At 44.7% G+C, this 27,088-nt stretch overlaps 1 protein-coding gene across 2 annotated transcripts in view; it reads right to left on the bottom strand.

Annotated features, from left to right (window-relative positions):
* Positions 1-27,088, bottom strand: part of AK2 (adenylate kinase 2) — a 318,886-nt gene that overhangs the window by 21,630 nt on the left and 270,168 nt on the right. Inside the window, exon 6 of one of the 2 annotated variants that reach the window (XM_044059922.1) lies at positions 18,695-18,890. In XM_044059922.1, coding sequence (XP_043915857.1) covers positions 18,695-18,890 — 196 coding nt within the window. Of the gene's footprint in view, positions 1-18,414; positions 18,891-27,088 lie in introns of those variants that run through there. The other variant, XM_044059921.1, reaches the window with a different exon arrangement.

Below are 27,088 nucleotides of genomic sequence, written 5' to 3'. Positions count from 1 at the left end.
TGCAAGGTATTATTTGAATGACAGTGTCCAAATCTTGGCAGTGCTGTGTCCATACATTCTTGAGATACCATTGTAGCTTCCTCATATACAGTTTGGCATTGGGAAGTACCAGAATACAAGATGCCATGAACCCCAAGGCTTGAAGGACTGTCCTTGCAGTCAGCCTGGACTGATGAGACAACTGGTGGAAGTAAAGAGAAAGATTCTTTTGTTTGTCCGGGGTCAAAAGGCCATCTGGGATGCTGTATTCAGTCTCACACCCAGAAAGCACATGTCCTGAGAGGGTACTAGACTGGACTTTATTTCGCTCACAGAATACCCCACGCATCTTAACCCTGCCATCACATACTGTAAATGATGAAGAAGTTCGCCCTTTCTTGGGCCAGTATCAGGCAATCGTCCAAATAAGGATAGATCTGTATTCCTCTTAGCCTGAAGAAAGCTACCACTGGAGCCAGAACCTTCGTGAACACTCTGGGCGCAGTAGATAAGCCAAAGGGCAATGCAGAGAACTGATAATGTGAAGTCCCAGCCCGAAAACGCAGATACTTCCTGCAACTGGGCCTGATAGGAACATGAAGGTAAGCCTCTTTGAGATCCATAGTCACCATCCAGTGATCTTTGCCCAGCAGAGGTAAAAGCTGTTGTAACGTTAACATTTTGAACTTGGGAATGTCCAGATATGTGTTGAGGATGGATAAATCCAAAATTGGTCTCCACATGTTTCCTTTCTTTGGTACTAGAAACAGGCGAGAATAAAATCCTAGGCCCACTTCTGGCAGAGGAACCGCTTGTATGGCCCCTATTTGAAGTAGTAGAGAAATTTGTTTGCGAGCCTCTAGTCTTTGCTGAGGAGGAACGTCCGGCATGCCTTTGAAAGGAGGCAAGGTATGGAAATAAAACTTGTAACCCTGGTGTATGATATCCAATACCCATTTGTCTTGGGTAATCAACATCCAATTTTCCTTGAAGAGTGCTAACCTTCCTCCCAAAGGTGCTGCCAGGCAAGAAGGATCTGGCAGCTGAAAAATAGGTCATTGGGCCTGTTTACGAAAGGACTGGCCCCTGCCCTCACCAAGATTGTGCAGGTGAACTCCCTGTTCTAGGCCTGAAAGAACTCTGAGCTCTGCCCCTACCACGCCTAGATCTACCCCTAGACTGAGAATCATAAGAAGGATACGCCCACCCCTTAGCAGGCCAATTCCTACTAAACTTGGAGGCTGAACTTGCAAAAAATCTTTAACAGCCTGCATAGACTTAGCCTTGTCTTCCATTTTCTTCAAGACAGATTCCACAGGTGAACCAAACAACACATCAGACTGCAAAGGAGCATCCAAAATCCTTGTCTTAACATGGTCAGATAAATTCTGATCCTTTAACCAGGCGTGCCTGCGAAGAACTGAGCCAGTGGCAGCCACCCTAGACGAGGCCTGCACAGCATCAAAACCACACTGTAATGAATGCTTACCCACTTGTTCAGAGACATGCACCAAATCTTGCAACTCTTTACACTCAATGCCTTCCGCCAGAGCATCCACCTTAGACTTAAATTGAGAAAGAAGAAAGTTTTGATATTTCAACATATGAAACTGGCAATTCAAAGCCCTCATAGCCAAGGTAGAAGATGTATAGACCTTCTTTCCCCATCTATCCAAAGCTCTGGCTTCTTTATCTAGAGGAACCGGATTTTTTACAACAGAGGCCTTGACACCCTTAGGTCCCTGACTAATAGTTTCTGGGTCCGCCCTAGGAGTCTTATAAAGATATTTATGAGCCTCAGGCACCCTGTAATACCTATCCGGTTTAACAGGAGCAGGAGGCAGAGAATCAGGATTAAGTGAAGCCTCTGCAAACACATCTTCCACAACATCCAGAACAGGGGGTATAGCCAAGGGCCTATGCTGGGGTAACAGCAAAAACTCCCTAAGCCTTTTCCTAGAATCAGAGAAGTCCTGACCTTCCCACTTAAAATGTTCCCTCATAGAATGAAGCGTCTCTGAAAAAGAAAAATCCTCTGGAGGAGAAGCAGAAGGAGTGGAATCATCTGCATCAGAATCAGAATAAGGAGAATACTCCTGCAAGTCTTCAGCTGAAGACTCTGAAACATCCGAAGCCTGCTCAAAACTTCCCAACTCTGGCTCCACCCTAGGCCTCTTATCAGGAGGGGGCATAGAACCTCTAATCAGAGTAATTCAATCTTCTGCCATTTTAAGCATGTGCTTCTTAGGCACAGACCCTGCTGAACTAGGAGTGACACCAACAGAAGCTGAAAATGGCCTGCCTCTGGGAGAAGCCTTGGAAACAGAAGGAGAAGGCCTAACCACCCTAGGAAGGGAGGGGAGTACAGTAACTTGGGAAGCCCCTTCAGCCTGACCTGCCTCCTGAGAGACCACCTCCTGCAAAATCAAAGTCTCCCCCTGAGACTCCAGAGAAGCCTCCGTCGGAACCACCGGTTCCACTGAAGCCTCTAAAGAACCGGCGTCCGGAACGGACGACTCATCCTGCCTGGGTTTAACTGCTTTGTCTTTGCGCTTCTTCGCAGAAGCGGGCGCCGGAGAATCCGACGGCATATTATAATTGCACCGCTTCCCAAAGACCAGCCTAGCACAATCCAACCTTCGCTTAATAGTGCACTTATTGAACCTAGCACAAAAGCGACACCCAACAACGTCGTGCTCAGGCCCCAAACAAGGAATACACAAAGAATGATAATCCCTATGCGGTATCTGTTTCCCACGAGAAATACAGTTATTCACTTTTTCTGACATCCGGTAAAACACTGAGGCAAGAAAAAAAAACAAAATAATCCCCAACGGGGTACTTAGCCAACTTGGATTCGGTCTGAAACTCCGAACTCGAAAAATTTCAGAACGCCGAACGGCACTTGCAACGCTGCTTCTGCATCGGACCATGCGGCAAAAAAGACTGAGGAAATGACGTCGGTCATGCGCTTTTGTACCCTGACGTCCTGATGTCAGTTTTAAGCACTTTGACCGACGTCAGCCTAATACTTTGGTATTCGGGCCGACCGAGGACAGCGGACTACCCATATGTAAGGACTGCAGCAATGTGAGATGAAGAACATCTGCCCAGTTCATAACATTTCCATCATAAAAGCCTACTCAAACTTCTACAGTCCACCATTATCAGTAAATATGCACAATTCTACAGTCCACCATTATCAGTAAATATGCACAATTCTACAGTCCACCATTATCAGTAAATATGCACAATCTCTGAAGTAAAAAAGTCATCTAAATAATTCCACATTAAATAAATCTGTAACTAATGAAGAGGTTGCTGCTAGCAAACACCTTTACATTTCATGGTTTCATCGAAAAATAAAGTGTCTGATGCCCCTGAAGAATAAATTGCCTATATTCCATTAAAAATGATAAGCTAGTAATATTGCAATAGGAAATTGATAGCAAACCGATAACAGGCTCATAGTTAGTATCTTACGGCAACATTCACCCCTTGTGGGAGTAGAACCAACAACCTTCTGCATCAAGAACAAGTACACAACCTGTTGTGCTATTAACAATGCAAGCTAACTTAGCATAAGCAGCACTAAACTTCTCTTCCCCTGCAGCTTTCAGCTCCTTGTAAAATCTACTCAATACTCAACTGCATCTCAACTTCGCAACACAAGAAATCTGGAAAAAGCCAAATTTATTGGGGGGGGGGGGTCAAAAGCCCAAAAAACAGCAACACATTAAACATTCCTTGTATAATCTTGGAAAGTTGCTAGAATAAAATGCTGTGTTACCACCATAAATTTTACTGCCAAGGTCCCTGTGCAAGAGAGTCAGAGAAACATACCACTATGCCAAATCAGCTGCTTTGTGAAAGAAAAATGCTGTTACCACCACACATTTTACTGCCAAGATCCCTGTTCAAAACAGTCAGAGCAACATACTACTATGCCAAATCAGCTGCTTTGTGAAAGAGCGGAAGACAAACTTAAATGGCTATCATTTAATGAATTCAGTTCTCACCATAGCTGTCAACCTCTTAGCACAAAACACCTGGATAAACCCAATAATGAGGGAATACAGCCCTCAACATATTCAGTGAATTCAGTTCTTGCCATAGCTATCAACCTTAGCACAAAAAACCTGGACAAAGCCAATAATGGGGTAATACATTCCCAAAAATAAGGACAAATTTCAAATATTCATCTTATAAACTTAGAAAATTGCTAGAATAAAAGGTTGTTACTATGTATTTTCTGAAGAATATGAAGTGTGAAATTCAAATGCCTGTCAATTTTACTTCTGACGGAACAAAAACAATTTTCAGCAGAGGCCCAGGGAGAAATACTGCAGACACATGTCTTTGTAAAATGGCAGGACACCAGAGCAAATCCACACAAACACAGGGATGAGATGCAGACTCCACACACAAGGCACCCCAGCCAAGAATCAACCCAGAAAACCTATAGCTGTGAGGCAACAATGCTAACACTGCACCATCAAATATGTGATGAATTCAACATTCAGAAACCTGAAGTCTGAAATTCAAATGCCTGTCAATTTTACTTAACATTTGTTAATCAGGACAGTCATACTTGGAACAATTTTCAGCAGAGGCCCAGGAAGAAATAATGCAGACATGTCTTTGTAACATGGGAGGACACAAAAGCAAACCCACACAAACACAGGGGAAGATGCAGACCCCACACAGAAGGCACCCCAGCCAAGAATCAAACCTGAGAACTTGCAGCTGTGAGGCAACAATGCTACCACTGCACCATCAAATATCAAGCATTGCAACATTTAGAAACCACTGATATTATGAGGAACAGATCAGATCAAATAAGAGGCAAAAATCTGCATTTTTTTTACTAATGGTGGTGGGTAGGGAATTCAGGTCCTTAACACCTGCATACAAGGTACAGGGTTCAAGCCTGAGGTATTCCCTACCACACCACCATGAGTTTATTCTAGCCACCTAACAACTGGGGCATTCACACACACACACACACACACACACACACACACACACACACACACACACACACACACACACACACACACACACACACACACACACACACACACTTTGTTCCTCTTACTTTCCATAGTGCGATGTAGATCTTCCACACACCCATAGTGCGATGTCTTCCCCTGTCCGCGATCCATATAGCTGGGGACATTACATACATCCCATAGCTGGCGCGTTCAAGCACATCCCCACGAGATTCCTTACCATTACATCCCCGCGAGTTCTCCTGCCTGCCGACATTGCAGTCCGGGTCCGACCTGTTCCCAGTGACAGTCTATGCAGTTAAAACTGCATAGACTTCTGGGAGCTCTGTTCTGACATGTTTCCCAGTCCGGACTGCTGCTGAGACGGTCTGCGCATGCTCCATGCTCCAGACGGTCTCAGCAGCAGTCCGGACTAGTGCACGAAAGTCTGTGATTTTTTAAATTTTTTTTATCTTTTCTTTTTCTTTTATTTTCTTCTTTTTCTTTTATTTTCTTTATTTTACAGCTGAGGGGGCTACAGTCCGGCAGTCCAATAGCACGGGCCGCCCCTGATGGCAATATTTACAAAAGCTAAATACACAACACTGAAGACCAGAGAAATCTAACACTAATGTAGGTTATGTACTTACTGAAGTCCTACCTGGACAATGGAATAGTAGGACAGACTCTCTAGCTAACCAGTGCTAATGCATGGTTTGGAAATGTCTCATGAATGCAAGAAATTGCCACCAAATGGACTCCATTAATTCCCGTCCATTAATGTAAATGGAGAAACTAAGCAGTTAGACGTATGGTCGTCTGGACTGGTGACTTACCAGATTAGAACTTTTATGGTTGGAGAATGTGGTTCTCCTTCAGATGAGACTGCAGCAAGGGGAACAAAGTCTTGATGGGCCAAAGGGGGGCTACAAGGAGTTGTTGAGCCTTGCAACTCTTGGCTTTCTGCAGTAGTCTCAGTATGAGGTGCACAGGAAGATGGGTATACTGGAGACACGAGGGTTACCTGTATGAGTGCATCCGTAGAGGACTGTTCCTCCTGGGGGACAGAAAATCTAGGGGCATTTAATACTGAATGATGAAGCAAACAGTCACCCAGTTCTTGGATATGCTGCATGCTACCTTGGTGTTCAGCGACCACTCGTGGGGAAGCAGGATGTGAATTCTGAGCTTGTCTGCAATCATGTTGCAAGACCCCGGTATACGTGCTGCAGTAAGAGTTGTGAGGTGATGGCCCATTCACATACTCTCATTGCTTCTCTGCACATGGGATAAGATCAGGTTTCTCTTTGCTTGCTCAAGTATCACACAACCAGCATGATCTCCAACTGTATGGAGACTGCACCCCAAGGGAGCTAGTCCTGAAATACCAGCAATGCTAGGAGGACAGCTCTCATCTTGAGCAGAGGAAGTCTCTCTACACATCAACGAAGTCCACAAACCTTGCACCATCTTGCCTGCATAATGCCTCACCCCAGCAAAGACACATGTGGGATGATTGCTGCAAGCGGTATGGGTTTGGAAAAGTGGATTCCTCTGGTAATGCAATCACGGTTCAACCACCAGGTTAAGCTCTATCTATCCATTTCAGAAAATCTGACGTTGTGATGTAACTGATGGGATGACTGATCCCAATGTACAGAAAGTGTCCACTGTAGAATCTTCATACTGACTCCGGCATTGGGAACCATCTGTACTGATGCTGCCATGAAGCCTAAAAACCTTGAGAACATGAACTGCTTGTGGCTGAACTTGCTGCAATAGAGAAGCCACTATTGTCGTCAATTCTGAAATGCTTTCCTGTGAAGAACAGTCTGCTCGTATCACAACAGCCTGTGAATATAAGGTCCTGTGAGGGTTGCAGTTGAGACTTGTTCACACTCATGGTTACTCCCAAAGATGGGCATAGCTGAAGTAAACCGTCTTGCTATCAAAGCTCTTCTATCAATCGGGCTTACCAGGAGCAAACAGTCTAAGAAGGAAAAGATACAGACTCCTAAAAGTCACATGCGAGCTGCAAATGGGGTCATGCATGTGAACACCTTGGAAGTTGTGGTAAGACCGAATGACAAGGGCCTGAATTGACGATGACTGGAATCTACCTGGAAATGGAGGAATCTCCGGATGCTTCACTCATTTTTAAATATAGGTAAGCATCCCGAAGATCCAGACAGCACTTCTATTCCCTTGCTTGGTGGCATGGCTGGATGGATTGCACTCAGACTATCCAAAAAGTCTAATTTATGAATTGACTGAGCCAGCTCAGATGGAGGATTGGCCTGAGGTCCTTGCTCTTCTTGGGTAATACAAAAACATGGAATAAAAACAGGATCCTCTCTGGTCTGGTGGTACCCCTTGGACTGCTCTTTTTGGAGGAGAAGCTGAACCTCCCAATTATTCTTCCCTTTGCCTGAGCGATACCAGGGGGTGGGAAGTCTGAATTGGGGGTTTTACCAAAAAGGGAATGAAGTAGCCTTTGGATAAAATTATCCTTACCAAGGGAATCCATTGTGGTAGTGGTGGTTTACATCGGAGAAAGTGTTAGTGTGTACCCCCCCCAACTCCAGTGAGGAACAGTTGGCAAACTTTCAGGGATAGTATGGAAGAAAACCTCAGAAGGACCCATCCTGGTTACTGGGACCACCTCTCTCTCTGCAGCAGTGTCCAGTAGAGGATTCCCCTGTGCCCAGAGAACCTGTGTCCAGCTAAAGTCCATGCTGGGATTTACAAAATCATAAGTTCCTGTCCCCTTACTGTGCAAAGAAAGTACAGTTATGTACACTTACCATAAATGTAGATGTTCGAGTGTATTCACTGTTGCTGTCATTACAATTGGGTTATCCTGCTGGCAGGCTACCCTCAGTCGGCCTGAATTCCAAAGTCTAGGTCTGGCGTCGGTTGCTGTCGCTTCTTCCCTGACGTCAGTGCGCCAGGGGTATAAAAATGCAGCCAACGAGCCACATTCAACCAGAGCAGCAGCCACTTCAGCAACCTTCCTCAAGGGAGTACCAACCAAAGACATTTTAGAGGCTGCTACTTGGAGTTCAGTGCACACCTTCACAAAGCACTTGTACTCTAAATCCAGGGCAGGCTTTGGCACTGCAGTTCTGCAGGGCCTAATAGCCACCCCTAACGCTATTTAGCTCCAGCCTCCCAAACTTAGCTTTGGTATTCAACCCAATTGTAATGACTGCAACAGTGAAACACGAAGAACATAGTACAGCTGTGTACACTTAGATGTTTAGAGTGTATTCACTGTTGCAGTCTAGGTTACCCACCCGCCATCCCCCATTTTTTTCCGGAACTTATCTGTACTTCTCTATTCTATACAACCTATGTGGTGCATCTGCTTGTAGATGAAGGCAAAATATATACTTTGGTGCATGCATGTTTTATTGACATATTTTTAGCCTACCCTTTTGGGGGCACCTGACATCTGGGGCAAGAAAGACTGAAGAAAATGGCGTCGGCGGAATCTTTTATACCCCTGGCGCACTGACGTCAGGGAAGAGGCGACAGCAACCGACGCCGGACCTAGACTTTGGAATTCAGGCCGACTGAGGGTAGACTGCCAGCAGGACAACCCAATTGTAATGACTGCAACAGTGAAACACGAAGAACATCTTGACTAACAGCAGTAAGCATTTTGACTTCCAGCTCACATGCAAACAGTTAGCTTAATTTGCTACCCAGATACTGCCATTGAAGGGAATGTTGACAGGCTGCTTTGAAGGGATTTAGGAAATCTGTGAGCAGCAACCAGGCTTGTCTTCTCAGAACCAGACCTGAACCTGAGGTTCTCTCTGCTCGACCTGTCATATGTAACATATTTAGAAGTTATGTACCTACCATAACGTTCCATGTTAGTTGTCTTCTCTCGCCTTCTTTCTTGCTGGATGGGTTCGGAGCCGATCCTCGGCTCCGACTCGGCACTTGCTAAGCTCGAGAGCTAATTTTACCAGCTCGAGGCAACCCTATATCCCATGATGCAAGGCAGAGACTACCCAGATCTCGTTTGGTAGCTAAAGAAATAGTAATATTAAAAATAACAACACTAAAACATCATAACCCACTAGAAAGGATCAACGTAATCTAGTGACACTAGAAGTTGAACAGCTAGAAAAAAGGAATAACCTCTTAATAGAAGATGCATGATCTTCCCGGTCTGACCAGGCTGGGGGGATGGAGGGATGAAGAAAGAAGCAGAGAAGACAACTAACATGGAACGTTATGGTAGGTACATAACTTCTAAATGTTAAGTTGTCAATCTCGCCTTCATTCTTGCTGGATGGGACCGCGTCTCTAGCACCTCTATCCTGGGTGGCTCAATGGAACAGACTCTTGAGAACGGTGGAACCAAAATTCGCTCTGTCTCTGGAGGCCAAATCTAATTTGTAATGTGAAACAAAGGTATGAGGAGAGGCCCATGTGGCTGCTGCACAAATAGTGTCTATTGGAAGTCTAGCTTGAAAAGCTGTAGATGTAGCTAGAGCTCTGGTAGAATGGGCTTTTGGGTTAGAAATCAACTCTTTGCCTCTGAACTGATCAATGTAAGTGATCACAGAAGACAGCCATCTAGATAAAGTTACCTTAGAAACTGGAAGGCCTTTCTTGTTCTCTGCATAGGATAGAAACAGTTGATCAGATTTCCTAAAAATTGTAGTCTTGTCCAGATAATATCTGAGCTGGCGGTGAACATCAAGACAATGTAATTTTTGTTCCGCTCTATCAGAATAATTCGGGAAAAATACTGGAAGATCAATGGATTGATTTAGGTTCGTCTGCGATGCCACCTTTGGTAAGAAAGACGGATTAGTCCTTAGAGATACCCTATCTCTGTGGAATATCTCTGTGGAATATTAGATAGGGAGGGCGAATGCAGAGAGCATGAATCTCAGATACTCTCCTGGCAGAAGTAATGGCAACTAGAAAAAGTGTCTCCCAAGAAAGAAATTTCAAAGAACAGGCAGCTGCAGGTTCGAACGGGGGAAGAATCAAGGATGTTAAAATTAAATTTAGATCCCACTGTGGTGGGGGATCTCTAATCGGAGGTTTCAATAAAAAGATACCTCGAAGGAATGCCTTGCAAAGTTTATGTGACATAATGTTGTGGTCCAAAAGGCCTATATGAAAATTTGAAATGGCTGCCAGTTGAACTTTCACTGTGGAAGAAGAGGATCCTGAATAAAAAATGTCAGCTAGGAAGTCCAATACCGAATGAATTGGAGCAGTATAGGGGGTCTATGTTCCTAGCTTTTGCCCAGAAAGAGAAACGTCGCCATTTACTAGCGTAAGTCTTTCTGGTAGAAGATTTTAGGGAAGCTACTATGATATCCCGTACAGGATTAGAAATCATAGGAAGCCTGGCTAAGGATGGAAGTGGAGCAACCAAGCAGCGAGGTTGAGAGAAGGTATGGATTGGTGCAGTTGACCCGACTGGTGGATCAGAAGATCTGGAACCGGGTCCAGATGCCATGGCTGTACCAAGAGGTAATGATGTAGGAACGGAAACCATATCTGTCGAGGCCAATAAGGGGCAAGGAGAATCAACTTGGCTCTCAAGGCGGTTGCTTTCTGAATTAGCTGAGGTATCAGCGGAAAGGGGGAAAGGCATAAAGAAGTCCCCAGGGCCAATCTTGGGTTAGAGCGTCTCTGGGGGGATGGCCTGGAAGGGGGAAGAGAGAGAAGAAGTCTGGGCATTTGCTGTTTTGAGGTGTAGCGAAAAGGTCGCAGCAAGGAAGGCCCCACTTCTGAAAAATCTCTTCTGTCACTGACTGTTTGAGAGACCACTCGTGAGGTATGAGAATAGCTCTGCTCAATCTGTCCGCTATGATGTTGGATTTCCGGGGGATGTGCGTTGCATGTGCGTTGCTATCAGAAACTGGTGAGAGGAGATTGCCCATTGCCAAAGTCTGAGAGCCTCTCGACACAGTGGATAGGACTTGGTTCCGCCCTGTTTGTTTATATACCACACTACGGACATATTGTCCGTTTGGACTGCAATAGTTCCCAGGGGAAGAGAGTCGTTGAGGGCTTGCAACGTTAAAAGCACTGCTCTCATCTCCAGAACATTTATGTGCAGATGGTACTCGAAAGGTTGCCAAGTGCCATGGACCATTCTGCCCTGATAATGCCCCCCACCCGATCAGGGAGGCGTCCGATGTAACCATGGCAACCGGGGCAAGAGGAACAAATGGTCTGCCTTGATGGATTTGAGGGGACGATATCCACCAAGTCAGATGCCTTTTGCAAGTTGGAGTTACTATGATCTCGTGACGCATGGGAAGTTGTTGAAAAGACCATTGGGTGAATAGCATCCATTGTAGAAGACGCATGTAAAAGCGGGCAAGGGGAAGAAGTGTTATGGCGGCCACCATAAGACCCAATACCTTCAGAGCAAATCTGGCCTGAATTTTGTTGCTGAGAAGAATCACCTGGACATGTCTTTGAATGTCCAAGATCCTTTGGTCTGTTAACTTTGCTGAAAGTTGTACGGTGTCCAATCTTGCGCCTATAAAAGTAATAGATTGACAAGGCGACAAGGCAGACTTTTCAAAATTTATAGAAATTCCTAGCCCTCTGCAAGTGTGAATGGTGTAATTTCTGGCTTGGAGAAGCTGATGCCTGGTGGTGGCAGTGAGGAGCCAGTCGTGTAGATATGGAAACACCTGGAATCCTTGACATCTCAGGTGAGCCGTAACCACTGCCATACATTTGGTAAACACTCTGGGGGCTGTAGTGAGTCCAAAGGGCAGGGCTCTGAATTGAAAGTGACTGGTCCCCAGCCGAAAGCGGAGAAATCTTCTGGAGCGTCTGTGAATTTTTATGTGATACACATCCTGAAGATCTATCGAGCACATCCAATTGCCCTTGCCCAGAAAGGGCAGAATTGACTGAAGCGTGACCATCCGGAATCTTGATTTCTTTACAAACTTGTTGAGTTTGCTCAGATCTAATATTGGTCTCCAGTCCCCTGTCTTTTTTGGAACTAAAAAGAACCTTGAGTAGATTCCGGATCCTATTTGGTCCGCTGGGACTGGCTGGATGGCTCTTTTTACTAGCAGTTTTGATATTTCTAGTACTGCTAGTTCCCTTAGACCGGGTGGAACGTCTGGAAGGGTTCCCTTTTGTTGAATTGGGGTTTGAATAAAGGGAATTTTCTAACCCTCTGATATAATTGACTGTACCCATTTGTTTTGAGAAAGGGAAAGCCAGGCTATTGGGTACAGCGATAATTTTCCCCCGACTGCCTCCGAAGATGGACAATCGGGCAACATCTCAGGGATGCTGGAAGGGTTTGTCAGAAAGAGGCTCTCTGCTACCCTGATTCTGCGGACCACCTCTGCCCCTAGGGCGGCGTCTATTATTGTTACCCCCTCTGCCTTTGGGGGTAAACTGACTTTGTGCGTCAGGTGCGACTCCTTGAGATTTGCGGAACCACATTTTCCCTCCCTTCTGTCCTTTGGGGTAAGGTCTTGAAGGGGTGGAGAAATGGACTCCTACGGCAGAAAGAGTCTTGCCATCTTGTTTGCATCTAGTCAAAGTGTCTTTCACTTGAGGTCTGAACTAGGTCGAGCCATCAAAGGGGGAGTTTGTGAAGGACGCCTTGAAGGGGTCTGTAAAATTACAAAGCCGCATCCAGGACTGACGCCTTAAAGCCACTCCTGTGCCTGCGGCCCTACTCGCTCCATCGGCTGCATAAGAAATGAGCCGCATGGAGGAGTTAGCAATGAAGTTAAGGATTCCTAGCTGTGAGCTAATCTTATCCTCAGACCCAGCAGCTGACGGATCCTGTAAAACTTCTCCCAACTCTTTAAGAACATCTCTTTGAAGGCAGGTGAAGTGGCATAAGTAGTTCAGCGATCTCATGGCAAAAGTCGCTGAAGAAAAAATCCGCTTACCGTACCTGTCCATAGTCCTAGAATCCTTGTTAGGAGGATGGACAGGTACTGAAGGATCAGCTAATTCCTTCTTGGTGGCAGCAGCCACCACCATGGCATCAAATGGGACACCCTTTGTTAAATATTGTCTATCTTGTGGGGCCGTAATAAATCTTGAAGACCTCCTAGGGATAGGTTCCACCGAATCCGGAGCCATCCACGCCTTCCGAGCCACTACCTCCATGAGAGGGTCGGAAGGTGGAGACACCCAGGAGGTGGAGGGTCGAGATCCAAACGCCTCCAGGTATACTGACTCGTCCTCGGAAGGATTAAGGGAGGGCCAGTTCCCCCTCTGCTTAAGGAGTTCAAGGATGTCTGAAAATGAGACATCCTCAGAGGAGGACCTTGGGGATCCCTTAGACTCATCCAGGTCAGTATCTGATGTAGTAGACTCAGGGGAGTCTAGATGTTTCCTCTTACATGTCCTCTTACGCGGGGGTTCCCCTGACAGATCAGGAGAAGCCTCGGAAGAGGAAGATATTCCCAATGGGGAAACCTGAGGCGTTGGATCTCTGGGTCCGGGAGCAAGAGACTGGGAAGAGACGTCAGCAGGCACTGTAGTGGGAGGAGCTGATGGAACTGTCCGTTGACTAAGCCGAGGGGTTAGTACACTCCTCATCACCTCGAAGGCTCCCCCGTCAGAGAGACCAGAAAGTTCCCGCTCCGAAGAGATAGGAACCCCAGGCCTCACCGAGAGGGAAGGCTCCGAGGCAGATGTCGGGGCTGAGCTCACCAACGCCGAAGCTCCGAGGGGGAGAACGGGGTCGGACAAGGGTCCGATGCCACTCGCCCCCTCGGAGCCGACGAGAGAGACCAGACGCCCGGATCCCTCCAATGAAGGTCTCAAGGAGGAAATCGGAGCAGAGGACGATGGAGCCGAAAGGGGTGGTATCGGCTCCGAAGCCACAACGGTGCCGGTTCCGAGGAGCTCCGGCTCCGAGCTCTGTAAGAGTCGAAGGAGGAATGTTTGGTGGATGTGAAATAGCTACCGTCTGTTGAGATGGGCTATGGAGTATTTGGGCCAATGCCTGAGACTTTAATAGTCTACTCACCACTCTCTCGAGGTCGTGATCAGACAGCCTGGACGACAGAGAAGAATGGCTCCTCTCCGAGAGCAAGGGTGATCTCGGAGCCGAATGTATGGATTCCACTGAAGGGGATAGAGATCTCTTTTTTGAGATTGATGGAGCCAACGGAGCCGAAGATATGTCGGCTCCAGCCGGAGCAGACACTGAATGTCTGGATTTGACAGTATCGGCGCCGGATGGAGCCGATACTGAGACTGGTAAGGTGGAAGGATCGGCTCCGGCCGGAGCCGATCTCGACCCTGGTGAGGATGAACCCGAAGCAGACGGCTTGGAAGTCTGAGCCGAAGGCTTAACAGGTTTCGAGGGCTTCCCCAGCGCCGACTTAGTTGGGGAGCTCTTGGGCTTTAATAAGCCCCTTAATATCAGCTTATTTTTTCACTCCTGCAGGACTCTTGGGCTGAAAGCATGACAGATAGCACAAGAGTCCTGCAGGTGCGAAGGTCCCAGGCAATAAACACAAGTGTGACCGTCTGTCAGAGACATCTTCTGACAGCACGAGTCACACTTCTTGAAGCCTGAGACCTTAGTGTCCTTCGACATAACTGTGTCGTGGAAACACAATAGTAACACACACACAAAAACACTCAATCCAACAATTTAAAATAAACAGGGATAACACACAGTCATACACAAACAATCCCTGACAGGAAAAAATTTAGGGAGGGGAAGGCCCAAGGCCTATCTAGGGAAAGGGAATAAAATACTCGAAAAAAAAGGGAACACTGACGGGAATAGGGCTAAAGTAAGTCATTAGGTTAACAAAACACAAATATATATATAATTTTAAAGGGGGGTAGACGAAAAGTCTCAAAAACTGCTAGAGCTGGTAAAAGAAGGCACCTTGTTAGCGAAGCGGCAAACGAGATCTGGGTAGTCTCCGCCTTGCATCATGGGATATAGGGTTGCCTCGAGCTGGTAAAATTAGCTCTCGAGCTTAGCAAGTGCTGAGTCGGAGCCGAGGATTGGCTCCGAACCCATCCAGCAAGAATGAAGGGGAGATTGACAACTTAACATCTCATATTCTCGGTTATTTTCTGTCCAATCTCCCTCTGAAAATGAATTGTTATCACCATGCAAGTTTTAAGCTTTGCCCACACACGTATTGGATGCATACACCCGCTTCCCTGAGCCTATCCATCATTCTCAGATCTTTGTTAGAAAGATGGCTGGCTTAGATGTTCACCAGGATGTCCATCACAGCTGCAACCACCATGATGGAGACAAGAAGCCCTCTGCTCTAACAAGGCCTGTCTTTTGGAATATGGAGCACCCTCACCAGTTTTCTTGGGATGGGCTACACTGTTTGGCTCTTTCCAAACCTTGCCACAGGCCATGTCAAATTTTTGAAGGAGGCACTACCCATGCTGCTGTGTGTGAGAAGTTGCAGGCCTCTGGCAAGATCCCCTCCATCTCATCATTTGCTGGATCTTGCTGAGGGAAGTATTCTCTGGCAGGGAATTCGGGGAACTCTCACCTTCATCCTGATCAGTGTCAGGAGTGACAGACTCACAGGTGGAGTCTAGGTACTTCCTCGTGCACATCCTTCTCCTCAGGAGGCTTTTTTGAACTAAAAGAGGGTTCAAGAGAAAGATCAGCAGGAACAGAGTTCCAAGTTTTGCCAACTGAGTTTGCAGAGTCCTCAGTAAAGTTGTTGATTTCGGATGTTTGAACCAGTAGTTTATTAGAAGAGCGAAGTGACCTCAGGTTGCTATAAGGGGTAATGACATTAAGTGCAGGCATATTATCAGAGTAGTTCAGAACTTTAGGGCAATTACAAGCTGGTTGTACTGAAGTAGGCTAGGCCATTCTAGCCACCTCAGAAGATTTAGGTTCTGACAGTGGTGGGTCCTATAGGCCTTGCCTGTTGCAAATCTGGCAATATGGTTATAACAGCTGGAGAGTTTGCCAAGAGCGGATTTGTTCAAATTAGTGAGTAGAGGGGAGGCATAGAGAAGAGTGGAGAGTGGATGGGAATGAGCAACAGCAGTCCTAGCAAGTGGAGTAAGGAAAGGTTTGATCTTATAGAGGGAGCCAAGTTTTTTGTTACTGATTTTGATAGTCTGATTGACATATCAAATTTGAGGGTGTTGTCTACTGTGATTCCTAACAGTTTGGTTTACGCATCTGGGGAGATAATGGTACCATTATTAGATTTTATGGTAAAGAGTAGTGAGGAAGACTTACAAGTGGGGAGAAAAGAAGCAACTTTGTTTTGTTAGGGTTTAATATCAGCTGACTGTTAGAGAGGCAGTTTTCAACTATACTGAAAGTATTCTGGGTTAATGTCATTAGATCTGTCAGGCAGGTTGCTGAACAAATCAAGGTGGAGTCATCCGCATACTGGATGCAGGTAGCATTTGGGAGGACAGTGGGAAGGTCATTAATAAAGAGAGAGAAAAGAAGGGGTTCTAGTATGGAGCCCTGGGGGACTCCTAGGGTGACTGTTAGATGGGTTAACAGTTTGTCCTGCCATAGGACAGCTTGTTGTCTACCACACAGGTAAGATTGGAACCACTGAAGCGCATGGCTATTTAGTGAGAATGCCTTAAGGGTGTGCATGAGTAGTATTTGGTGGTTGACCATTTTGAAGGCCTTGGATAGATCTAAAAAGATGGCTGAGAAAAGCTTGTGATTATTTTGGTTATGGTTTATGGTGTTAGAGAAGGATAGGAGGGCTGAGGTGGTACTGTGGTGTGGCCTAGAATACTTAAATGCTTCCCTTATCCAAGATAAGCATGGGTGCTAAACCTGAAGTGAATTTACAGTAACACATCCATTCACCCAAATTACATTTGAAAAGAGAAAGAGAAGTACATTGCTTAGTGTGGAGTGGAAGACTGTCCCAAAGAGGCAGTATTGCCTGTGATACAAATCCATCACTCCAACAGGTTTAATTTATTTTGCACATGAGACCAATATCCCTTGAGCAGGTATTTATATCACTGGACCTGTGAATGTGTAATATGCCTGACAGAACAAGGTCTCCTGAAGTTCTATATACAAGGCAGCAGCCACCTCTCAGTAGCCTCTATGAACTACTAGACACAGAGAAGAAGAACAAGGCTTTGAGACGATTGGCTTAGTCTTTATGATTTCGGCCCTTGATTTTTTTTTAGTGAGTGTTCTGGTTGTTCCAGTTACAAGTGTCTGAACAGGCGCATACTGAAAGGCATTATACTCTAGGATATGGTCAATACCATGGAGTAAACTAAATGCTGAGGAGTCATGTGTGCTACAGGATAGGACTATACACTTCTCAGCATTTAGTTTACTCCTCAGCTTTTAGTTTACTCTTTGGTGTTGACCATGGGCTAGTTGTTTTAGGAGCATTTAGTATTTGTTTAAGCATTAGTAGTATCTGTGCAGGCTTGACTTTCCTGCCCTATACCTTAAACCCCAAGTGCAAGAGATGAAACACTTTTTTCTTTACTTTCTTTTTTTAAAATATGCTCATTAGCTTGCTTAACATTCACACTAAAACAGTAAAGGCAAACCTACCTTTCTCTAGGTTAACTACAGACTGCTTCACAATAAACCACAGCCCACAGCACTGCAATGTATTTTAAGGTTATACAACCGCCAAGACAAAAGCTTAATTCTCTTTCACATGCAGCACCACATCAAGTGTATTTTTTCACTAAAAGCACTGCATCAACACTTTAAATGGGATGTAGAGCAAAACATATTATGAAATGGTTACTGGCCATCTAGTACCTTTATTCAACAACAGACTACAGAGCAGCACAGCTTATCTGTACAGCACTATCCTCAGGTGTGCCAGTGTTACCACAAAATCTAAAAGGCAAGGGGGGCAGAAATGAATTCCATAATACAGTACAGATGCCTGTGCAAATCACATACAAAGATGAAGCTGCTCCAGATGCACGTCAGAATGAGAATGCTCTGCCTTCCCTATGTTCTTGCAACAAGTTCTAACCTGACAAAAGTGCACTGCATTCAAGATGCTCCATGCAACACAGGTAAAGGGGCACAATGAAATGTAAAAGTAAACATACAAGGACGAAACATACAACACTGAAACAAACACTGTACTGACAAAACAAATATCTGTTCAGCTGTATCACTATAATGCAAACCCACTTATTGTCACATTTCAGTGACCCTCACTGCCCCCTTTAGTTTATGGCTGTATAAACCATATCTTCATTACAAAAAAAGTTAAAGGGCCTCTGAAAATTTAAGCTTCAAAATGTTCAGACCAACTCTCTCTTACGCTACCTAGAAATAAATATGTATTCTTCACCCTGGAAATAAATATGTATTATTCACCTGTGTACATGTACTGTTGTCATCCATTGCGATTTTAGTAGATTTTTTGGGTAGTGGATAAGCATCAAGAATTTGGACTAAAATAGCTAGAATGAGATACAGTTGCACTTTCACATTAATACAATATTCCTTTATAGCTAGATTACACAAACACCTAGCAAACCAACAAAACTAGCAGAAAAGCTACAAACTTAAACTACACACATTGCAAATACAATATACCAAATTACTTGAAACAGCACACATGTTATACATGTTCAATAATTTACCCTTTTCTGTGGTAAATTAAAGTGCAATAGCTAAAGTTATGGTGCAAAAGACTCTGCTTAACAGCTAAAATTCACTTGTACATTAAAATGACGTTACAAAAAAATAACAAGATCTTTACATGTGGCTCTCGAAAATGCAGCCAAAATGCTAGCATAAACAACGTTGGGAGGTTGTGCGGCATCTATGGAAACGTGCAGCCCTTGTTTATGGTAATATTCAATCAGAGGAGTAGTCTGGGTGTGGTAAGCATGCAGACGGGATTTTAACGTGTCTTCATTGTCATCTGAGCGACGAATCAAGGGCTCTCCAGTGATCTAAAAGAAAATAAAAAAGAAATAAAGAGATATGTCAGCTTCTTGACTTGAAGTCCACATAAGGTGGAAACATAAATGAGGTGCAGGATCTGATCAATTACAGCATTTCTGCAAAGTCAACAGTATTAGTCTTGGAAACTAGTAGCAAGACCAGCAAAAAGAGATTCTTGAGAAAAGTACTGTAGCAGAAGACAACTCTGCAAGCAGTGTAAATTACAGTTCAGCAACACTTCAAACAGCCTAAATGTTATTAATATTCCAAAGCAAAAACTGAACATCCAACATAAAGTAACGCGTTTCAGTCTCATATTGTGCAAACAGTCCAATTAGTCATTATTAAAGCTGAGCGAATATTTATCTCAACAACAAATAATGGAATTTATTTACATCTTGCTAACCGCTATTAATTTTTTAACCATGGTATCACTGAACCCAGAGATTCCTCTAGCTAGTGATAAGCACTTCAAATAAGAATTGCTTCTGCCACTGGGAAAACCATGCCAAGTATAAGGGGCACAAAGGTACAGAGTAGACATTAGGGAGTACAGGGGCAGTGCAGTTCAAATGTAAATCACTGGTACTTTCATTTTATTTACAATTTAAATTCCCATGCATCAGTGCTATGTATTATTTTTAAGTTACAAATATATTTTTATATTTTGTATTTAGATGCAAGGCATCATTTTTGAAAGTGGTTTTTATTGACTTTACATACTGCCATGATAATGACAAGAGATGTTTTAAGGATTGTTTTTAACATGGAAGAATTTTGTAAGAACATTAATTATTATAAAAATACTGTTTTATGTAGCGATATATATATATATATATATATATATATATATATAGATATATATAGATATATTTTTTTTATAGTTCAGGAAATGATGTCAGCATGAGTAATTTTACTGAATCAATGAATAATTCATGAGGAGGCCTATATAAAAGAGGATGCATGTATGCACACATTTGTTTTGTTTGGTCTGAAGAAGCCTTACAGGTGAAAGCGCTTAACATTTTTGTTAATAAAAGTGTTGTTTCAATTATATGGTGTGATTAACAGAATTGTTTGCACCAGGAGATTTATACTACAACAGTGGAGAGACTTATCATCTAAAGATTTTTTGCTAGCTGTGGTTTGTTCCTGTAGATGTCCTATACCTTCTACATAATTCTTATAGGAAATCAGTTTAAGCTATAACATTTGACGTGCTTGGAAATGTAAGTATGCAAGTGCTAGAATTTATTTATTTCTAATACCTCATAAACAATACGATATCTCATTTTGAACAGCATGCCACTAAAAAGTTATTACTTCATAGAGGATATATAGTTCAGACCTGGCTTTCAAATACACAGCAAACCTTACAGGCTACAGCAACTGTTCCATTTTTAAAGCCAGGTTGGCTAGTTTTTTGGTGATGTTATCTACATTTACCCATTGTATATGAAGACTGCTTCTGTTCATTCAGTTAGAAAGCTGGGGAGTGAAGCATTACACTATTAGGTTCAGTAACTGCTGGAAGCTGTTAAGACTTGAGACAGCCTGAATTAAGCATTTGTCATGGTATGGTCAAGTGTGAACTCTCTTTACCCTCAAGTGCACAAAATGGAGCCATGCATTTTGAACCTAGAAACAGCAGAAAGACCAAATGGCAAGGAGGTAAACATGCAAAGAAACGTTTTGCCCTGAATCTAAGGAACTACATGTGGGCAGACAGTTAGGAACTATCCATTTCCAAAGTAATGACAAAGGCATCCCTTAACAAGAGAGGATGCAAAGTGTGAGCGTCAATTTTTCAATTCATAGGTTCACAGGTGTGGACTAGGCTAATGGCCCTAAAGCCTTTACAAGCTAAGCCCACAGAAGTTCCCAGCCCCTGGCATTATGCCACCCAAAGTACAGTTGTGTACACTTACCATAAATGTAGATGTTGAGTGTATTCACTGTTGCAGTCATCACATTTGGGTTATCTGCTTACAGTAGCCCTCAGTCAGCCTGATTATCAAAGTCTTGGGTCCTGTTTCGGTTGCTGTCTCATCTTCTGTGACGTCATGTAGTCAGGGGTATAAAGCATGCAGCCAATGCCATTACATCAGTTTTTCTTGCCCCAGATGTCAGGTGCCCCTCTAATGGGAAGCAATTAAATACATACATATGTATATATATGCACACACATACATACATACATACAAGGTTATAACTCCAACAAAAAAGCAAATACACCAAAAAGCTTTTAAGCATAGTAAAGGAGTGAAGAGGTACAGCCAAAAGACGTCAGGGGGCTGGAGGGAGGGTAACCAGGACTGCAACAATGAACACACTCGAAAATCTACATTTATGGTAAGTGTACACAACTGTGCTATGTTCTTCGTGTTTCACTGTTGCAGTCATCACACTTGGGTAGATTCCCAAAGCTAAGGATGGGAGGAGGAATTTAGATAGCATTAGGACCAGCTATAAGGCCCTGCAAGACTGCAGTGGCAAAGCCAGCTCTGGATTTAGAGAAAATTAGCAAATGGTAATGCTATGTGAAGGTATATACAGAACTCCAGGTAGCAGCTTCTAGCATGTCTCTCGTAGGGACACCCCTGAGAAAGGCTGCAGAGGTAGATGCTGCCCTGGTTGAATGGGGTCTAATCTCCCTGTGGGATAGGTTTTCCATGGTGCTTATAGCAGAAATGAATGCAATGGCCTATCCATTTAGAAATGGTTTGCTTTGAAATAGCCTTTCCCTCTGACCCTGCAGCAAATGCCACCAGCAGTTGTTCAGATTTCCTTTGAAATTTAGTCCTGTCCAAGTAAAATCTAAGTTGTCTGTCTGTGCACATTTAAGGAGTGCAGTATCCATTCCCCTTTATTCTGTGGATTAGAAAAGAAGGCTGGCAAATGAATGGCTTAAGAGCCACACTGGATATCACCTTGGGCATGAAGGAGGGATTGGAAGGGCCTGTAATTCAGATATCCTTCTTGCTGAAGTGATTGCTAAAAGGAAAGCTGTTTTCCAAGAAAGGAATTTTAACTCTGCACTTGCAGCTGGCTCAAAAGGAAGCAGAGCGAGTTTTTCCAATACAAAGTTAAGGTCCCAGGCTGGAGTTAGGGCTCTTCTGGGTGGTCTTAAGTTTTTGGCCCCTCTGAGAAACTGCTTGAGCAGTGGGTGAGAAAAGAGAGGTGGGTTCTGTGTTATAATGAGCTGAAATGGCTGAGGCGTGAATTTTGACTGAGGAAAAGGAAAGGCCCTTGTGAAGCATCTCAGCTAAGTATTGAAGAATCTGAGGTAAACTGGGCTGCTGTGGCCATCCCTTGAGTTTGGTTCCAGGCACAGAATCTTTTCCATTTTTCAGCACAAGATTTTCTGGTACTATGCCTCCAAAATGACATCAAACACTTGTTTACCGAGGGATGGTAACGGGGACATTAGGTAATTAGCCAGGCTGCCAGGTTCAGGGATTGAAGCTGGGGGTGCAGAATCCGGCTCTCCTGCTGTGACAGCAGGGTAGGGTTCTGAGGCAGGTGCCATGGGGCTAGCTGTGACACTGCGCAAGAGGGGGTACCAATGTTGGCGTGGCCAGTCTGGTGCAATCCGCATCATCCTTGGTTTGTCCCGTTTGACCTTTAGTAGTACTTTGGAGAGGAGAGGCAGAGGAGGAAAGGCATAAACTGACAGATTTTTCCAGCTGAAGGACAGAGCATCCACTTTCCAAGCTTATGTGGAGTCCTTGTGCAGAATGTCCAATTGGTAGTTCTGGGGGGAGGCAAACAGGTCTATATCTGGGCTCCCCCATTTGTTTATCAACATGTTGAAAGTCTTTGGTTCCAGTTTCCACTCGTGTGGGTCCATTAGATTTCTGCTTAGTTAATCTGCCAGTGTATTTAGTTTTCCTGGCAGGAACTGAGCCTGTAGATGCACTTGGTAGCTCAAGGCCATGTTCCACCGATCCATGGCTAGTCGGCAGAGGGGGTAGGAATGGGTACCCCCCCTGCTTGTTTATGTACCACACAGTGGTGTTGTCAGTCTTTACCATTAATTGTCCTGGAAGAATGTAGTCCTTTAAGGCTGTCAGAGCATTCTGTACAGCTAACATTTCTTTTTGATTGATATGCAGGTGCATTTGACTTGGGTTCCATTTGCCCTGAATGCACTTCCCTGCCAGGTGAGCCCCCCATGCATAGTCTGATGCATCTGTTAGGGTTTGGACTGCAGGGGGGTAGAGTGAATAGTAGTCCCTTGTTTTGGTGACCGGCCTCTGCCCACCAAAGGAATTCTAAGCGTAGGCAAGGTATGATAGGAATCACTGCTTCTGGATCCTGAGAATGTTGACACCATAGGCTTTTAAGATACCATTGTAGTTTCCTCATATGCAGTCTTGCATATGGAATTAGAAAAATGCACGCGGCCACGAACCTCAAGGCTTGCAGTATTTGTCTTGCAGATAGCAGGGTTTTTGTGGCCACTAGTTTGAAGTAAGTTGTCAAATGAATTTGTTTCTCTGGCGTGAGGAAAGCCATCTAGGAAGTTGTTCAAGCTTGCTCCCAGGAATATAATTTGTTGACAGGGCACCAGCCGCGATTTCTTTTTGTTTATGGTATACCCCAGACAAGTTAGCACCTTTTGTACAAATGCCAGATGATTCAAAAGTATGTCCTGGCTTTCTGCCTGAATTAGACAAACGTCCAGGTATGGGTATACCTGAATATTTCTTTGCCCTCAAAATGCAATGACTGGAGCTAGGCACTTTGTGAATACCCTGGGCACAGTAGATAAGCCAAAGGGCAGTGCAGAGAACTGATGATGCATGCAGCCTGCTTTGAAGCATAGGTATCTTCCGCAAGGTTCCCTGATTGGGATGTGCAGGTAGGCTTCCTTTAAATCCAGTGTTGCCAACCAGGCATCTTTGCCTATGATGGGAAGCAACTGGTGAAGAGTTAGCATCTTGAATTTTGGAATCACCAAAAATGTGTTTAGGATAGAATGGTCCAGGATAGGGTGCCATGAGTCGTCTTTTCTGGGTACCAGGAAAAGTCTTGAGTAGAAACCTTGTCCCTTTTCCTCTTCTGGTACAGTCTGAATAGACTCTAATCTTAGGAGGGAGAGTACTTCCTTTTGAGCCTCTGCCCACTGATTTGGGGGTAGATCTGGCCAACCGTTTGGGGTTGGTAACATGTGGAAGTGAAATCTGTATCCTTGGGAAACTGTTTAAAACCCATTTGTCCTGGGTAACAAGTTCCCAGTTTTTTTGCTTGCAGAGCAATCTTTCCCCCTAAAGGAGCAGTCAGTTGAGAAGTGCTTGGAAGTTTTAAAGTTAAGTCATTGAGACAGCTTACCATAGGCGGGAGTCTTACTACTTCCCGATTTGGAAGTGGGAGCCCCCCACTGCTTAGTCCTGTGCGTACCCTGGGACTGAAGCCTGGTTGTTCTGCTGGTTCTGGGTTTGAACTGAGAAGGCCTGGAAGAGGTAGGAAAAGACCAATTTTTTGAGGGCCAATGCCTACTAAATCTTGGAGGCTGCACTTGTAAGAAATCTAACAGTTTGCATAGATTTAGCTTTTTCCTCCATCTTTTTAAAAACTTCTTCTGCTTTGTTGCCAAACAGGTGGTCCTGATTTAAGGGAGCATCCAGCAATTTAGTTTTAACATGATCTGTCAAGATTGCTCCTTAAGCCAAGCATGCCTTCTAATTACAGACCCGGTGACAGCAGCCCTGCAAGATGCCTCTAGTGAATCAAAACCACACTGCAAAGTACGTTTTCCAACCTGTTCAGCAGAATGCATTAAATCCTGTAAATCTTTCAGTTATGTACTCACCATAACTTCAGATGTTTGGGATCCATCTCGCCTACATTCTGAACTGATGGGTTTGGAGCCGATCCCTCGGCTCCGACTCGGCACGCTTATGCTATAGAGCGAGGCCTCTAATTGGCTGAGCTATCTTTATCCCAGGATGCACCACCACTAATCCCCCAGATCTTGTTTGTCCGCATTCATGCACACATGCGCAACTTGGTTATATAACATTGTTAGACGTCTCAAGATGAAACGACAAGATTCGGACCTTCTGATATCCTCTGATCTCCAAGGAAGGGGGAAGGAGGGAGGGATTAGAATGTGGCGAGATGGATCCCAAACATCTGAAGTTATGGTGAGTACATAACTAAAAGATGTTATGTGATCCTATCTCGCCTACATTCTGAACTGATGGGACAGCGTCCCTAGCACCTAAATCCCGGGTGGCTCATTGGAAAACACTCCTGAGCACTGTGGAACCAAATGAAGCTCGTCCTCTAGATGCCACATCTAATTTGTAGTGGTTAATGAAGGTGTGCGGGGAAGACCATGTAGCCGCAGCACAAATGTCACTAATAGCCAGCTTAGAATGAAATGCTACCGAAGTAGACATAGCCCTTGTAGAATGAGCCTTGACAGAGGTTGTAAGCTCTTTGTTAGAATAAATATATGCTTGAGTAATACAGTCCCTGATCCATTTCGCAATAGTGACCTTTGTGACAGCGTTGCCCAATCTGTTATCTGCAAAGGATACAAACAATTGATCTGTTTTCCTTGTTTGTTTGGTCCTGTCTAAATAAAAACGTAACTGTCTGTGGACATCTAGTGTGTGGAATATGAACTCCGCTTTGTTAGAGTATTTCGGGAAAAAAACTGGAAGCTCTAACGATTGTTGTAAGCAGAAAGTAGAACAAACTTTAGGAACAAAGGATGGATTTGGTCTGAGGGATACTCTGTCTTTATGAAAAACCAAGTACGGGAGTTTCACTGACAAAGCTTGAAGCTCTGAAACTCTTCTGGCAGAAGTAATCGCCACCAGAAAGGCTGTCTTCCATGATAGAAACTTTAGATCACATGTGGCTGCCGGTTCAAAGGGAAAAGAAGTCAAGGCGCGTAACACTATATCGAGATCCCATGCGGGTGCAGGATGAGAAATCGGAAGTCTTAATAGAGCAGCACCTTTCAAGAAGGTCTTACACAATCTGTTGCTCATTAAAGGTGGGTCTATGAATTCGTGAAAATTAGAAATTGCTGCCAATTGTACTTTGATGGTAGAAACTGAAGAGCCTTGATTGAAAAGAGAGGTCAGAAATTTTAGTACTTCTGCCACGGGAATAGAAATGGGGTCCAGGCCCCGGAGTTGAGCCCAAATAGCAAACCTTTTCCATTTGCTAGAATACAGTTTCTTTGTAGCAGACTTATGGGCCGAAGATAATATGTGCACAACATCTGGATCCAATGCATGACTCCTATCGTCAGAAGAGGAGGAGCCAAGCAGTCAATTTTAAGGTGTGTAGGGACTGGTGGAATAGTCCCGACTGATGAACCAGTAGGTCTGGGACCTGGTCCAGGAACCATGGACCTTCCAGAGCATGTTTCCGAAGATAGGGGAACCACACTTGACGAGGCCAGAAAGGAGCAATCAAGATCATTTTGCTCCCCAAGAGAGATGCCTTTTGAATCGTCCTGGGGTGGAGAGGAACTGGAGGGAAGGCATAAAGCAAGCCGGTGGGCCAAGGATGGACTAATGCATCCATGGGGCTCTTCCCCGGAGCCGGGATTAGGGAGAAGAATTCTTTGCACTTCGCATTCAGAGGAGTCGCGAAGAGGTCGCAACACGGAACTCCCCATTCACTGAAAATCTGACTTGCCACTGTCAAGTTCAGAGACCATTCGTGAGGAGAGAGGATGGTTCTGCTCAATCTGTCGGCTATGACATTGGACTTGCCCGGTATGTGAGTAGCCACAAGGAAGCGTTTGGTCGAGACTGCCCATTCCCAAACTCTCATGGCTTCTCTGCAAAGAGGATAGGATCTGGTCCCTCCCTGTTTGTTCAGGTACCAGACAACTGACATGTCTGAGTGAACAGCGATTACGCCCTGAGGGAGATAATCGTGAAGGGCTTGAAGGGACAGGAGTACTGCCCTCATTTCTAGGATGTTGATATGAAGAAGAGTCTCTTCCGGGTGCCATTTGCCTTGGACTGACCTGCCCAGGGAATGCCCCCCCCACCCCATCTGGGAGGCGTCCGTGGTCAAAGTGGCCGCCGGAGGAGGAAGAACAAAGGGCCGTCCCTGATCCAAATTGGAGGGCACTAGCCACCAGCGCAGGTCCCGTTTGCAAGATTCCGTGATCCATATGGGGTGACTGAGAGTGAGTTCCTGAAAGGACTACTGGGCTGAAAGAAGCCAC

This window comes from Protopterus annectens, chromosome 1.part2, assembly GCF_019279795.1.
Source record: "Protopterus annectens isolate FY-2018-M chromosome 1.part2, PAN1.0, whole genome shotgun sequence".
In the NCBI taxonomy this organism is placed as follows: Eukaryota; Metazoa; Chordata; order Ceratodontiformes; family Protopteridae; genus Protopterus; species Protopterus annectens.
Note: the sequence above shows the minus strand (reverse complement) of the source record. Positions and strands in the feature narration are given on the sequence as shown.